This window comes from Fistularia commersonii, chromosome 1 (assembly GCF_037954325.1).
Source record: "Fistularia commersonii isolate RoL2024-O1a breed Wild chromosome 1, RoL_Fcom_v1.0, whole genome shotgun sequence".
Taxonomy (NCBI): Eukaryota; Metazoa; Chordata; class Actinopteri; order Syngnathiformes; family Fistulariidae; genus Fistularia; species Fistularia commersonii.
The window spans coordinates 12,657,265-12,672,095 of NC_141284.1; the positions used below are offsets into that span (position 1 = coordinate 12,657,265).

At 42.1% G+C, this 14,831-nt stretch overlaps 1 protein-coding gene across 1 annotated transcript; it reads left to right on the top strand.

Annotated features, from left to right (window-relative positions):
* Window positions 1-1,235: 1,235 nt before the first annotated feature.
* Window positions 1,236-14,470, top strand: LOC147237399 (pleckstrin homology domain-containing family G member 3-like). The gene is made up of 17 exons (XM_086169356.1): window positions 1,236-1,938; window positions 4,268-4,368; window positions 5,461-5,530; window positions 5,612-5,658; window positions 5,747-5,897; window positions 6,026-6,157; window positions 6,907-7,089; window positions 7,222-7,314; window positions 7,562-7,648; window positions 7,747-7,777; window positions 7,993-8,094; window positions 8,230-8,262; window positions 8,884-8,894; window positions 9,203-9,583; window positions 10,195-10,311; window positions 11,649-13,026; window positions 13,131-14,470. The coding sequence occupies exons 1-17, from the start codon at window positions 1,288-1,290 to the stop codon at window positions 13,829-13,831; spliced, it is 4,269 nt and encodes a 1,422-aa protein (XP_086025482.1). The 5' UTR covers window positions 1,236-1,287; the 3' UTR covers window positions 13,832-14,470.
* The last annotated feature ends 361 nt before the right edge of the window (window positions 14,471-14,831 follow it).

Sequence of the window (14,831 nt, forward strand, 5' to 3'; positions counted from 1 at the left end):
ACATGGCATGGATCAAATCTTGAAGTAAAGACAGGAGTAGCAGCAAAGGAAGCAAGTGCCTTACTGTAATTCATAGTGGTATGGTAAGTGTAATGGCTCACTACCAGTCTCCCTTTACACCTTCAAACCTGTGATTTGTCACAGAGTATAAACAGAGTTTCCTCCAGTGGTCGCTCCCTCTTGCCAGTCCATGGGAACTGCGCTATTTGGACGTCTCCTCTTTTTACAGTTGTTGTGGAGTAAAGGAGCATAGTGTGATCCTCGTGAGCTCAGTACTGACTCATGGAAAGTTCGAGGATGCCAGGAGGTGTGTGTCCATGGGATGTGGGTGGGAGTTTGAGCGGAAGGGCCTGGAAACCTGTCATCCAGCTGTCTCCTTTGCACAAATTACTTTATTTTGACGCAGTGTTTGTTTGTCAAAGCGAGTCTTCCTTTAAAGGGTGTTTATGGTTTTTGCAATATCAAATATGGGCTGTAGAACAGTTAAACACATCCTGGAAGGAGTTTATTTTAGCTGACTCTCCAGCAGGCATCATTAATGCACTTATGTTCTGCATACTCACAGAATAATAACCTTTACCAGAACAATTTAGCTCAATAATGTTTGTAACCCATGAAGCTCAGTTTCTCAGCCTGAGGTGAAATCTTTGCACAGTGACCACTCAGTGCCCCATTCTCATAATGCTGTGACCTCATGTATTTAGGAAAATGTGTGAGGGGAATATTCCCCATCTGGCTTGGAAGGATGTGAAACAGAATATGGATTCAGTTCCTCTTACATTTAAATGTCACCTAATAAAGTCATATAAACAAACCTCCTGGTCTCTTTCCACTTATTTTTTTTTCCTATTCTCATCAATTTTACCACTTTTTGTTTTTTCAGGGTCTGGCCTTCAGCAGCCAGGAGAACAAGAGGAAATGGTGGTTTTCCAAAGAGCATGCCGTGTTGCAATTAGTTATGTCAGGAATGATTCGAGAAAGCTTTTTATTGTAAAACCTCTCGTTGTCCAAGCCCGGGAGTAGAACTGGGAACACCCTTGAGGTCTATATGAAATGCCAAATGGACTTCATTTACATATTATATTTTAAACATCCAATGTTGTACTGTTTTAATATTGATTGATTTTCCAGCAACAGATTTTCCTTTCTATGCCACAGCAAAGTGTAACTAATTGCATGGTTGCCAGAGTGGACGGCTTCGAAGAATACATTTTAAACATGAAATTTAATACATGCTAATTGCAGATGTTTTAAAATCGGTCATTCTTTAAAAGATGGCTAAAATGTATGAGCAAAACTCTCAAAACAGCCAAGGCCATGGTGACTCTGAATCAATTTATACTTCCTATCATCCCAAGAAATGGGACACTTTCTGTCTGTTTCTCTCACTTCTCAGAATATCCTCAGCTGTCCTCACTATTTTGTGCCAGAGACCATGAACAAGCGAACACTGAGATGGGACCAGACTGTTACAGCCGACTTTGTGCGGATCATCTGGACAGAAAGGGCCAACGTCCAATGAGCCAGGTGTCCACTCTGTCTTCCGGTTCATCCCGGGACAGTCACAGCCTCTTTGGGAGCACCATGGCCCTTACTTCCTCCAGCACTCCACCTATACCAAGCGAGGAGGACATAGACTTAGAGCTGAGCCCAACTGAAAGCGTTGTCAAGCAGACAAAAGACACCAGTCCTGTTTTCAGAAGATCCAGGGGCTGCTGGCAGGAACTTGCAGATCCAAGTGGAGTCAGCAGCCCGTGGAGCAACATCAACGCCACATCCATGAGGAAGGCGGGTACTGAAATACTTCATACCCCGGGCTCGCCCGTCATCACAGACACTATGACACCCAATCCAAAACTGACCTATGTGGATCGTGTCATCATGGAGATCATTGAGACAGAGCGGATGTATGTCAAGGACCTGCGAAGTATCGTGGAGGTGAGTTTATGCTGACATTACTTATTTATAGTTACATCTTATGAATGCATCTAAAGTTGTGGGAGAAAGATCCAACATATAGGATGTTTTGTCTATTTAAAGCTTTTAAAGCAGTGTTTCCCTTGGCTGTATGTAGCAGTGACTTCATGTCTGCAGCTCCCTCTAAAGATGATTTCCAGAATAAGCCCAGTCAGTTTCCAAATTAGGAGAACAAACTTTGATGGCTGTGGAGTGCTCTTCAAGCACTGATTTGAAAGCGGCAAATGAATCGTTCACTTGTAATATAAGAATATTCTGTCTTCACATGGACCCATTCTGGTTTCGCCGATCCTCAACAAATCATTGAACTGACCAAAGTCCACACCAGACATCTGGCATCATGTGCCATGTTTATACATTTCTACAGGATCAAGACTGTGGATGAGTTTATGATCTTGTCATATTGGCATAAATAAACATTTTAGGTATTTACAGTGAGGTGAGAGTTTACAACTCTTGGGCTTGATTCTGAATGTACGCATATTGGCTGTTTAAACATGGAGAAAGGCTGGGGCCTGTGATATGAACCGCTGACAACTGCAGAGGAGATGATTTTACCAGTCCGCCCATCATTCATCTCATACTGCTTTTTTACCTTTTGTAGTCTCGTGACTCCCTCCAGACAGAGAAAACACTTTGTCTTCCTTAGCGCAGTTAAGGAACAGGAGCGCTCCTCTGTCTAAAAGCACCACTGCACTTACAGTAATGTCTTTAGCATATGAGCTCCTCCTGAAGCACTAAACCAGCAGGCATCTTTCTGCACCTTAACCCAGACTGAGTCTCCAGCACCCTCTGACTCGCTTCAGACAAACCTTTTCAGAAACTCTAAGTGCTTCAGTTGACATGAGCAGCAGCCATGCCTTGTCTGGCGGGGAGAGCTGCAGCCGAGCCTGAGCTCTCAGACCCGGCCAACACAAACACCTCTGTCTTTGCGCCAACTAGTGAAACAACACACATGAAAAGGCAGTGGGTTTTTCCACAGACTTCACTGTGGGAACATATTCCAGGGCAAACACATCCACTATTCTTTTGTGATTTGTAGCACGGTATTAATTCCATGTAGCGTTTTTTGATGTCACACTGTGTCTTTATTTGGGAAAAGATTTGTGAAACAGAACTTATTTAAATCTCTCTCCAGACAATGTCAGTGAACAGAGGAGCAGCTGTGAAAACTGTACTTTGTTCATATAGACATGGCGTCTTGTCATTTGTCTGGACATCTCAACTGTCTCCTATCTGTGGGATAAAGTTTTGAGAGCAGCTGTTTGACCCAGTTGGTCTCTGTCATGTCAAGACATCCCAACACATGACCATAACACACCCAGACTAATGTTAGGCAGTAATCATGAAAAAATAATGTTTTCACTGCTTTTACAAAGAAATCCTTAATGTTAGTGTGATAAAAATCCTGGGTGATGAAATTGCACACTCTACCAATGCCACAGATCACGTGTCACGGTGTTATCAAGTTTTTCAATAGGAGACGATGAGTCGGCCTGTTGACTGAAGGTCTCACTGCAGTGGAATTTTGCATTCGTGACCAGCTGTAGTGCTTTCCTTTTTTTTCTCCACAATGCAATGACCGTACCTTCCTTTTAAGTGTGTCTGCTCATTTGCACTGTATTCTCAGCTGGGTTTCTGTCAACGCTGTTTGGTGCGCACACTTTTATTTTGTCAAGTTAGTGTGTATTTGCTTTTTGCCAACTTACTTTACTGCTTGTTTGTTTGACATATGATTGTGTAATTGGGCATGAGGAAAAGAGTTAATCACCATGATGTTTGCATGTTTGCGTCCTGTGCTTTTCGGTCCCCCTAACCTTGATGAAATTACCCCTGAGGGCTAAAGGAAATGGAATGTGCTGATGTTTATGATGTGAACTGTAGGGCTGTCAAGCCAGGCACATCTGCCGCAAGTCATTGGATAACGCGAACATTACAGGCATGTAAAGTGATTATAATTCACATGAGAAACAAATTGTGATTTCTGGGTGCATCACTTGTCTATTACATACTTTTCATCAGAGGTTCCCAAAGTGGAAGTTGGAGGTAACTAAAACCCAACTAGAAATGACTGGGGTTGGAACCTGAAAACATTTGTCAAAAACCATATCTCCCTGTAGCAATCAGCTCGACAAAAGTGTCAAGTCATTCATCTTAGGGAATCAGGGGGAAGTGGAAATTGTGTTCACATTCCCTCTCCTCTTAAGTTTGCATGTGACGATAACGAAATACTGAAATGGGCAATGATGTTTTCAATATTATTCAAACATTACATTTTTTTACCCCACAGGATTATTTGGCTCACATTATTGATTCGAATAACTTCCCTATACGGCCGGAGCAAGTTTGTGCTCTGTTTGGAAACATAGAGGACATCTACGAGTTCAACAGGTAAGTCACCCCCCCCCCCCCATCAAAACGATAAAGCAAAAATTTTGAGATTAGAATCTAGGATGTTTGTTTTTTTTTTTTTATTCTCCTGACATTTTTTTTTTTTTTTTCTCTTAAAAAAAATAAGCAGATGGGATATGCACAACCAAGCAAACCACTATTGTGAACTCACTTAGGTGAACATGTGAAAGACAGAAACTTAGGTACATTTATCATCATCATTCATTGATAGTTCATGGTTTTGCAATAGGCTTTGGTGATATTTGGGCGTGTATCTACAGCATAGTTAGGTAGACTGACGCTGTATAGTTTCCATAGACTATATTGTCAGTAGACCATCTAGTGACTCTCTTACAGAGTATTGGATTGAAGGATTATGGAAAATTTTTGCTTAGAGCACCATAGTAGTCCTTTTTGACAAAGAGTTTTGATAAATTGCCTAGGTTTTATTCAGGTTTTTTTTTTCTATATAGCACTCAACTCTCCCAACCTTCTATATCGTTAAGAAAGTGGTCACTCGGTATGAACTAATATTGAAAGTGAGATGAGAACAAATGTAAGCATGGAGAACTTGTGTCACCACAACACTTAGATGTGAAGACATTTTCTTATAGCCAGTTTCAGTCAAAGCTTGCACTCTTGTATGTGTGTGTGCCAAGTCGTTTCCTGTCACACTGTGAAGTTTACATAACCTTTCATGGTCTGTTTGCACACATTTTTTTAAACAAATGTCCATCCACATGTTTTATAGACATTATATGAACATCAAATTCGACATGTTTAATTTAATAAAGACTTTGCTTCTGTAATATTAGCAATTGCTCTTTTTCAGGGGAAGGGGGGCTTTTACCCTGTATGTCTGTTCTCTTGCTGTCCGGACATATAAGATGTATGCTGCCCTCTGGTGGGGAGTGTATAATAACAGGATCTAAGTTTAATTTCTTGAAGCCCCCCTATCTCCCCTTTGTGTATTATTTGGATTTTTACTCAAATGTATGTCATTTTTTTTGTATTATATATACACGTGGCAGCAAAAATGGGAAACCAAATTAACACTTAGCTTGCTCAATTTTCTCATTCTCTGCATTTCAGTGAGCTTCTCCAGTCCTTAGACATGTGTGAGAATGACCCTGTCGCCGTGGCCCAGTGCTTTGTGGAGAAGGTAAGTTTAACCACTGCCCTCCCAGAGACATTGCTTCCTTGAGAGAATAAAACAATAGCAATGTTTTTTTCTGTTTTCCAGAGCAACTACTTTGAAATCTACACTCAATATTGCACCAACTATCCCAAGTAAGGGCCCATAAAATATTCCCTGCCAGCAATACAGTCCAACAAAGTACTCCAGTGCTGATTTAAGGGTGTTTCTGCTTCCCTCCAGCTCAGTGGCAACATTGACCGACTGTATGAGAAGTAAAACTTTAGAGAAATTCTTCAGGGATCGTCAAGCAGCCCTGAAACGTTCCCTCCCTCTGGGATCCTACCTCCTGAAGCCAGTCCAGAGGATCCTCAAATACCACCTGCTGCTCCAGGTAGAGTCCCCAATCGCTGTTTCTCCTGAATAAGAATGCCTCACAGGGGAACTGTGTGTTTATTTATAAATTGAGGACATCTGGAAAATTCCTTGCCAATTTATCTGCTAACATTTATTACATGACAGGAAATTGCAAAACACTTCAGCCCAGATGAGGAGGGGTACGAGGTGGTTCAGGAGGCCATTGACACTATGACAGGAGTGGCCTGGTACATCAATGATATGAAGAGGAAACACGAACATGCTGTCAGAGTGCAGGTCAGCTTGATGGCTGCAAACAAACAATAACAGAACATCTTTTTTTCCTTGTTTTATCAGTAATGTAACCTAATTTCTAGAAATGTTTACTTTCACTTTTTTTAAGTTTTCTGCTAATTATTTTAAATTATTTCTTGCCGGTTGTTGGAAAATGTATTTGCTGAGTGGGGGAAAGTACTTTTACAAGTTTGAGAAAATAATCGTAAAATAGTTTGTAAATGAAAGGTATATATTGAAAAAAAAACTAATCCTGGCATTCATAATCCTTTCTTAGTAACAGCACAGTGAAATTGCAGATATTCTGCAATGTTTTCCATATATTGAATTCTCTCATTAAGGTGGCTTTATGTAAGTTTCATCTTCTTCATAAATGTTCATGGTAAAGCTCCATACCTCTATATTCCTGAGCATCTATTTAAAAAAAATTAACCTTTGCAATTTTTAAGCACTTGTTAATGAGCTGGGAGGTATCCATGAAGTAAGAAATAACAAAATACAAACAGCAACATGACAGCATGAGGACAATATAGCTGAACCTAGCATGTTCTTTTTTCCTTATAATGCAGAAAGATCATTGCTCTGTGTGTGTGTGTGTGTGTGTGTGTGTGTGTGTGTGTGTGTGTGTGTGTGTGTGTGTGTGTGTGTGTGTGTGTGTGTGTGTGTGTGTGTGTGTGTGTGTGTGTGTGTGTGTGTGTGTGTGTGTGTGTGTGTGTGTGTGTGTGCGTGCGTGCATTCATGTGTATCTGCAGGAGATCCAGTCTCTTCTGATCAACTGGAAGGGTCCTGACCTGACCACATACGGAGAGCTGGTGCTGGAGGGCACCTTTCATGTCTTGCGGGCAAAGAACACTCGCACTCTCTTCCTCTTTCAAAAGATGCTCCTCATCACCAAGAAAAGAGGGGAACACTACGTCTACAAGATCCACATCTCAGTAGGGAGTTGGACATGTTTTAATGATTTAATAGTAATCTGAGAGATTGTGCATGTATCTTTTACACAGGAATTTAAGAAAAAAATATGTTTTAGTGAATGGCTGACTCATCTGTGTTTATTGTGATTTCAGTGTTCCACCTTGATGTTGCTTGACAGTGCCAAAGATCCCCTGCTCTTCAGCGTAATTCATTTCAAGCATCCCAAACAGCCTCATACAGTGCAGGTAAATGTGAACATCACAAATCATCCACCTTTTTTTAACCCAACAGTTACACAACACTTGAGGTTGGATACCACTTGAATAAAAAGTAATATCGCAAAACACTAAATGAACTGAAGTATAACACCGCATGTAATTTGATTATACATTCTGAAAATGATAGGGTTAAAGGTAGATGTGCTTTTTCCTGAAAAGCTTCAGCTGTACTGGTTGTGTATCTTAATTGAAACACATGTGTGTCTTGTTGCAGGCCAAGTCAGTAGAAGAGAAGCGTCTTTGGGCTCATCATATTAAAAGGCTCATTCTTGAGAACCATAACACCATTGCCCCCCCAAAGGTAAACAACCCTGACACCTTGGAGAAATTTATTACATTCTATCTCCTTCCATTATGAGTAACTTAATTGTATTGAGATGTACTGTCCATTTTTTCAAGGCAAAAGATGCCATTCAGGAGAACTCTTACTGTAAGTGTGAAATTCAAAAAGTTATAAACTGTTACTATGGCAACCACAGATACTGTCAGTACAATACAGCTGTTTTGGCTTTGCTGTGTTTCTTTGGAAGCAATGAAAATGAGTTTAATTTATCAGGTGTTGCCAATAGGTCATCCAGCTTCATGGAGAAAATGCTTTTCTTTTTTTTTTTTTACCAAAGTGCTGACACCTCTCTTGCTGCATAGATTCTGCCAAGTTCAACTACATCCCCAAGCGGCTGAAGAGAGTTGAGTCCTGTAAAGCTGATGAGTTTCATTTTTCAGGCCTGAATGGGAGGAGGAGATCAGGTAAATGACACAGAGGCTCATTCAGCTTCCATGTCTAGAAAAAAATAACATATCAACACTTGCACTGTTAATAATATTTAACAAACAACACTTGTACTCTAAGAGACATGCCATTTTCCAATTATCTGTTTTTAGAACCCGTGAAACAAATTATAAGGCGTACAAAAGGTTGGTACATAGTTATTTTTTATTATATTTTGGAGAACAGCTGCTAAGCTTGCTGTCCAGTGGCTCTGCACCCCATATAGTATCGCTATAAGAGCCTGCTATGCCTCCATTGTACTTTTGTTTTGTTCCCCCTCAAAGACATCTGGAGAACAGATCAAAAGATCCACACTCAGCTCCCCCACCCCACAAGCCTCTCTCATAATAAAGTCAATTATATGTCACATTTGTCGAAGGCTTTGACTTACACTGGCTCTTTTCAATTGTCAAATATATCTGTGCCATCAGATCTTCCTGCTCCCATTTGTTGTAATTGGTCATTATGAGAGAAATTTACAAACCGACGTAATGAAGGAGCAGTTTTCATGTCCACTTTCCTCTCTTGATGAGGGAGTGGGCCATCAGATCCTGGATAATTGCATCAAGTCCAGTTTGCACTGGAGAGAGGAAGATGTTTGTAACTGATATTTCATTTAAAAAAGAAAACAGCCTCTCTTAAGCCCCTGTTATTGCATCATCCAGTCCTTGCTTGGTGTCTTTTATCCTAGATATCCTACGTGTTTTGTAAGTGATTTTGAAATGATTAATCTCTCATCATCTTCTTCATCTTTATTCTCTGCACAGGTGTTTTGAAGGTAAGACTTGAAAATCCTGAAGGTTTTCTTTATTTAACCCTCTCAACATATGTGGTTTCTTGGGGTCAGTGTGTTGAGGTGAGATGTGGTTCTTGCTGATTTGACTCAACAGTTCAAACTTTTGTAATTACAAATGAACTGCAACTAAAAGTCAGAAGGTGCTAAACTCATCTTGACAACCTGTTTGAGTCATACCTCAGTGCAAAATCCCATCTCAACCTGAATCTTCTCGATTCCATGCCTTCTGTAATCACAACATGGCTCTCGCACTGGCCTGGCATTAACACACAACTTGTCCATGACTTCACACACAGCATGCAGACAGTGAGAGTGTGCTGCTGGGAAATAGGAGCACTCTTCATCCAGCCGCTAGTGTCCCTACACTGGCCTCCGATCTAGGGGAGCCCCAGGCGGGAAGGCTATGTGTGGATGGTCTAATTCCTGGAACGGACTCTCTGGAGCAGCTTAATTCTACTGACAGTGGCCCAAAAGTGGGTGCATCACCCAATGAGGGGGGCCATGAGCTACAGATGACAGAGCAGGAAAAGGAAGATGAGGAGGGGGGAAGTTACAAGGAAGATATACTGATGGGAGATGACCAGGTAGCTGACTTTGCCAGCTCAGTGCTGGCAGCCATCTCCTGCTGGCACTCTAGAGCCAGAGCTTTGCTTTCTTCTCATTACACAACGGTGAGGGTTTCTGCGACTCCTTGGGTTTCCTCCCTTTCTCTGCCTCTCCTCCTGCTAGCTCTTGGCCACCTCTCCCCCATCTCTTTTCCAAAATACATCTACTAACCCTGGCATTTGCTCCGGTATCACTCAACGCCCCTCCCACCCCCCCCCCCCCATCCCTTCTGTCTCATAACAATGTGCTGCTTTTTGTGTGTGTTTATGTTTTTTCAAGTGGGCGGGAGGGTGATTTTTAACTTTTGCTTTTGAAAACATGCATGGATTTGCATTATAACCAGTAGCTCAATGTGCACTGCTAAATGTCCCTTGACTTCAAAGGTTAGTGCAGCTGTCTAATTCAATGAGGAGTATAAACGGAGGGAGATCTGCTCTTTATCATATTTCCTAATCAAATCCTCCTCGGAATTTAATCATTACAAATACTTTGATAAGGTTGATTGTTATTCCCTTGTCCATTATTACTGTCCCAGTTTGCATTTCAAGGGTCCTCTAAATGTATTGTCCAACAAATGCTGATCTGCTTTTACCAATTTTTCTGTCACATGATTCCTCTGAGTGCATGCTCCAGTGGGAGACTAAAAAGACACAACCTTCCATTTTCACCTTTTAAGGATGATCAGTACAAAGATACTGCTGACTTGAATGATGCACAAAGGATGAAGGCAGATACACACAGCCCAGGAGAAAAACACATGGATGAGGCCTCGACAAACCTTCCCCCCACAGAGGTACTTACTCAGTAAGCCACCAATTACTGTACATCCTCCTGTCCAACTTTTACTGACTGGCCTATGAGGAGACTCAAATCACTAATTCACTTTGTCTTCAATCTTCTCAGTTTACTATTTTGTTGTAGTGTCACTTTTTAGATTTGTTCAGGAATGAGTCTATCAGAGGAGCAGCACATGTTAGATGTTTTAGAGAGACGGTCAGAGAAACCAGACTGAGATGGTTTGGTCATGTACAAAGGAGGGATAGTAAATATATTGGTCGACGGATGCTGGAATTGGAGCTGCCAGGCAGGAGGTCTCTAGGAAGACCAAAGAGAAGATTTATGGACGTAGTAAGAGAGGATATGAAGGTAGTTGGTGCGAGAGAGGAGGATACAGAGAGTAGGGTTAGATGGAGAAGGTTCATTCGCTGTGGCGACTCCTGAAGGGAGAAGCCGAAAGAAGAAGAAGAAGAAGTCTCGTTTAAGATTTGTAATTAGAATGATATGCAGTGGTTTTTGTGTTATTAATACTATTAATACTATTATTACCATTGAATGCGTGGAGCAAGCTTAACCCTATCAGGCTCAAATTAAGTTGTGGCGTAATTAGCTAAGAAGCATTTAGCTGTCGCAAATCTGCAACATCTGCCTGGAGAGGGTTAACCAATTGCAATGGACAAACAGGAAAATAACAACAATTATTGATGCCCCTTGCCATGAAAACTTTCTCAGTGGCCCATTTAAGTTTTGGCTGGAGCCACTGTATATTTAGAATGTGTATGGTATGTACTTTCAATCCGCTCTCCTGTGTACAGCACTCTCCTTGGAAATTGGATTTTAGGAACAGGTGTAATACTTCTCCCAATTCTCATACCTGTTTTTCCGAGGCTGTTTTTTCTTCCCAACCTTATCTTCAGCCCGCAGCTCCAGGCTGCATGCCTTGCAAATACAGGCACTCTAAAAGAGCAGGCACCTTTAGAAAAAAGTTAACCGAAGGACTAACCAGGGTGATGTCACCACTGTCAGAGCTTAAGACATTATGTTTACATTTAACTCACAAGAGGTAAGAGAATCAGCCATAAAACAATTAACAATCAAATGTCAATCAAATGTAATCAGTGTCACATTGGTGCTATTTTGCTATTTGTGCATAAAAATTAGTCACTATAATAAAGCTGAAGTGGGCTTCATAATATAAAACCTATTGATCATGACTAGCTGATATTTCAATTAAACTGTCTAGCTGATTTTGAATAGGCCCATTAGATTAATGTAGAATAAATAGCGGTTGCTATTAATAATTGTCTTTTACTCATTCCATCCCACTTTTTAACCACCTCTTTCATGGTTCAGGTCGGTTTGAAGGAGCACGATCCTGGAGACTGTGTTCCGCGGGACTGCAGCGAGTCGGAGGCCCATAACTCCCAAAACCTCAAGTCTCCCACCCTCCCTTCTGAAGAACTGGAAGCGGTCGCCTCAGAACCTGCAGATACTTCTGGAGAAAGTAAGGAGGAGGACGGAGTGAGTGATTCATCTGGCCTTCAGATAGAGAGGAGTAGAGTGACTAATGGCGAGCTCTCAGAGGAGGAAGAGGAGGTGTTAACTGACATGAAGAGCATCCTACCTTGCTCTGTGTTGGACCATGCAAGCACGATCGCTGAGCACTTCACCAGCAGCCTGTCCCAGCGGACCACCTCAGTGTCCGGGGACTTGGCTTCCGCCGCCCTCCCCTCTCCCATCTCCGATAAAGATGTCTTCCCTTGCCCCCTTGCCTTCATGGACATGGACAAAAATGAATGTTCGGGTGACAGCTCATCTAAAGAAGCACTCATGACCTCAGTGGAGTTCACTGCCGAACCTGCTCTGTGCAAACTCAGTGAAGGGGAACATATATCAAGCCTCTCTAATCAGGACCGCCTCCTCATCCACAAGATCAGGAGGTACTATGAACATGCTGAGAACCAAGATGCAGACTTTAGCATTAAGCGTCGGGAAAGTCTGTCCTATATTCCAGCGGGTCTGGTCCGACACCTGAGCCGACAGCTCAACAATCTCCCACGTGAGCAGGCCGTCCCAGCCTACAGGAAAAGCCTGGCACGTACCCGGCCCACGTCCTGGTCTGTGTTTGACCTTCCCGGCTTGGACAGAAAGACTGAAATTGCCCAAATGGGCGAAGCAGTAGGATTAGTGCAAGCAAAGGCGAAATCTCTGAGCTTCGCAGAGTTTCCTTTTACTGATGAAGAGTTCAGCCCCATCTCCGAAGTGTTTGTTCAGCAGACGGCACAGGAGAAAAAGACCCAGGATATTGGCTCCGACACTTTGGATGTCAACACCAGGAAGCTGTTGCCTGAGATTTTGGAGGACTACGAAAAAGACGCCGCCTCAGAATGTTCTTCCCTCTCATCGCCCACCACAAATATTCCAGCGGTGGAGGAAGAATCAAGTCGGGACTTTAGGTCCCAATTAACCCCTGCGCCACAAGAGAAGAGCCAAGTCTCTTACGACCGCCTCCCCAGGATCATAAGCTTCCGAGCATGCGTGAACGAGGATCAGATCTTACAGGACATGGGAAAGATGAAAAACAAGGTGTTCCAGCTGGCGCGCCAGTACAGCCAGCGGATAAAAAACAACAGGCCCATGGTCTGGCAACGAAGCCAGGAATCAACAAGCCAAACAGGGTTCAAGAACATGCCTTCTGTCCCTGAGGAAAGGCTGCAGTCAAGGAAAAAGGGTAAATAGAGAGTAAATGATTCTCATACTTTGTCATTCATGAAGTGAGCTTTTTGTGTTTGGAGAAAACTAACATTTTGAATGGTGGTTGTTGTTTTTATACAGATAAACCCTGCTTAAGATTGCCCTTGAACACTGGCGATGAGGTGGTCGTCCATGACCTGCATTCACCGAGCCTTGACCAGAGCCCCAGCCCCGCAGCCTGTTCCCACAGCACAGTAACCAGCCAGCAGTCAGAACCTTTCCACTGGCCCGATGTTCAAGAGTTGCGCTCCAAGTACAACCCCACCCAACTGAACGTGGACACCTCCTGTGCCTCAAAAGTAGCAGATATTTACACGTTACCAAACAGGCTGCTGGAATCCTGTATGAGCCGGTGTAATGGCTGCTCAAAGAATAGCAACGACTCCTCAGACCTTCATAGAGCTCTTATAGACAGTCCTACAACAAAACTCTCAAGGATGTGTCATGAAAGAGGCGGTGTGGTGCAGGACTGGCCCCAGCCCCGGTCCAAGATTCGGATTCAGCCCCTGCTGTGCAGGTGGAGCTCCCTGGACCAAATGCTCGAATCTCTCCCGCTCAACAAAGTTCAGAATCTCTATGAACCCATGAGGTCGTACTGCACAGCTAGTCAGGTGTCTCTGAGGGCAACAGATCCCAGCAAACAAGAGGGACATGTCATCCAAAGAGTGACCCCAGACAGTCCCGCAAGACCTGCTGTGCCTGTGAGCTCAGGGAAGATGTCAGAAAGTAATTTGGTAAAAAGTTTACGGGAGAAGTTTCAGAGCTTAAGCACAAGCTCTTGAGCATTTGGACTCTTACTACTGTTTATCATCAAGAACATGGAAACTTCACCTGGCAGTTACATGACAATGCAGCAAAGATAATGGATTGGTATTAGTCAAGGCTACAAGGGGATGTATTTGTTTTCTAATAAGTACTTTGCAATATTTGTACATTGGATATTTTTCTACACTGTAAAACTCAAAGTTTATCTATATTGTCATGGCACCCTGTCTGTTTGGTGTGTGGACCCCTCGACCTCCTAATCTGGGAAAACAACTTTTTTTTTAAACTAGAATCTCTCATTTCTGTTCTCACTGAGCCATATTATTTGTCTGGTGGAGTTCAAGAGAACCTCAGCTGACAGACTGGTCTCATCTCTTGGTAGTTCCATCAGTACGCCAAAGATTTTCTTTTAGATCTGTGGACTGTAAATACATCTTGTCACTCTAATTGTATGATTCTGTACCCACTGCTTTCACATACCACTGGAGCTTTATTTTTTCCTCAATACGGTGTACATGTTTGTTATTATTGTTATTTATGAAACTGAAAATTCGGGGGGAGATTGGCTTCGTGTAAATACAGAGCATTAGCTGGCTCCTTTTTTCGCATCGTCATACTTGAAAGTTATTCTTTTCAATAAAAACAAAATTGCTAAGCACCCATAGGTTTGGTCATTTGTTAATATAAACAACTTTGGAAATCTATGATGGAACCTCTTTCTGGGAATACATGACAAATGAAATACAAGCTGAGTATTAATTGTTGAATCAATTCGTTTTCCATTATGATTATTGTCACTCATGCACTGAGTTGTACTAAGAAAAAAAAACATCAAATTGTGCTTATTTTTAAATCACCCTATCAAGACATATTTAAAGTAAATTTTTCAAAATGATAATCTAGCAGTAAGCAAAAGTATACAAGGGTATATCTGAAGAATTTATGTTGACTAAAAATGTCTATATTTGTTGCAGTGAAATGGAAAACATTATGTTGCTGATTTTTTTTATTTTTTTT

Coding starts and splice junctions, on each gene's coding strand:
- LOC147237399 (XM_086169356.1), top strand. CDS start 1,288: ATGAGCAAAACTCTCAAAACAGCCAAGGCCATGGTGACTCTGAATCAA. Junction 1,939..4,267: donor ACCTGCGAAGTATCGTGGAG/GTGAGTTTATGC, acceptor TTTACCCCACAG/GATTATTTGGCTCACATTAT. Junction 5,531..5,611: donor CCCAGTGCTTTGTGGAGAAG/GTAAGTTTAACC, acceptor TCTGTTTTCCAG/AGCAACTACTTTGAAATCTA.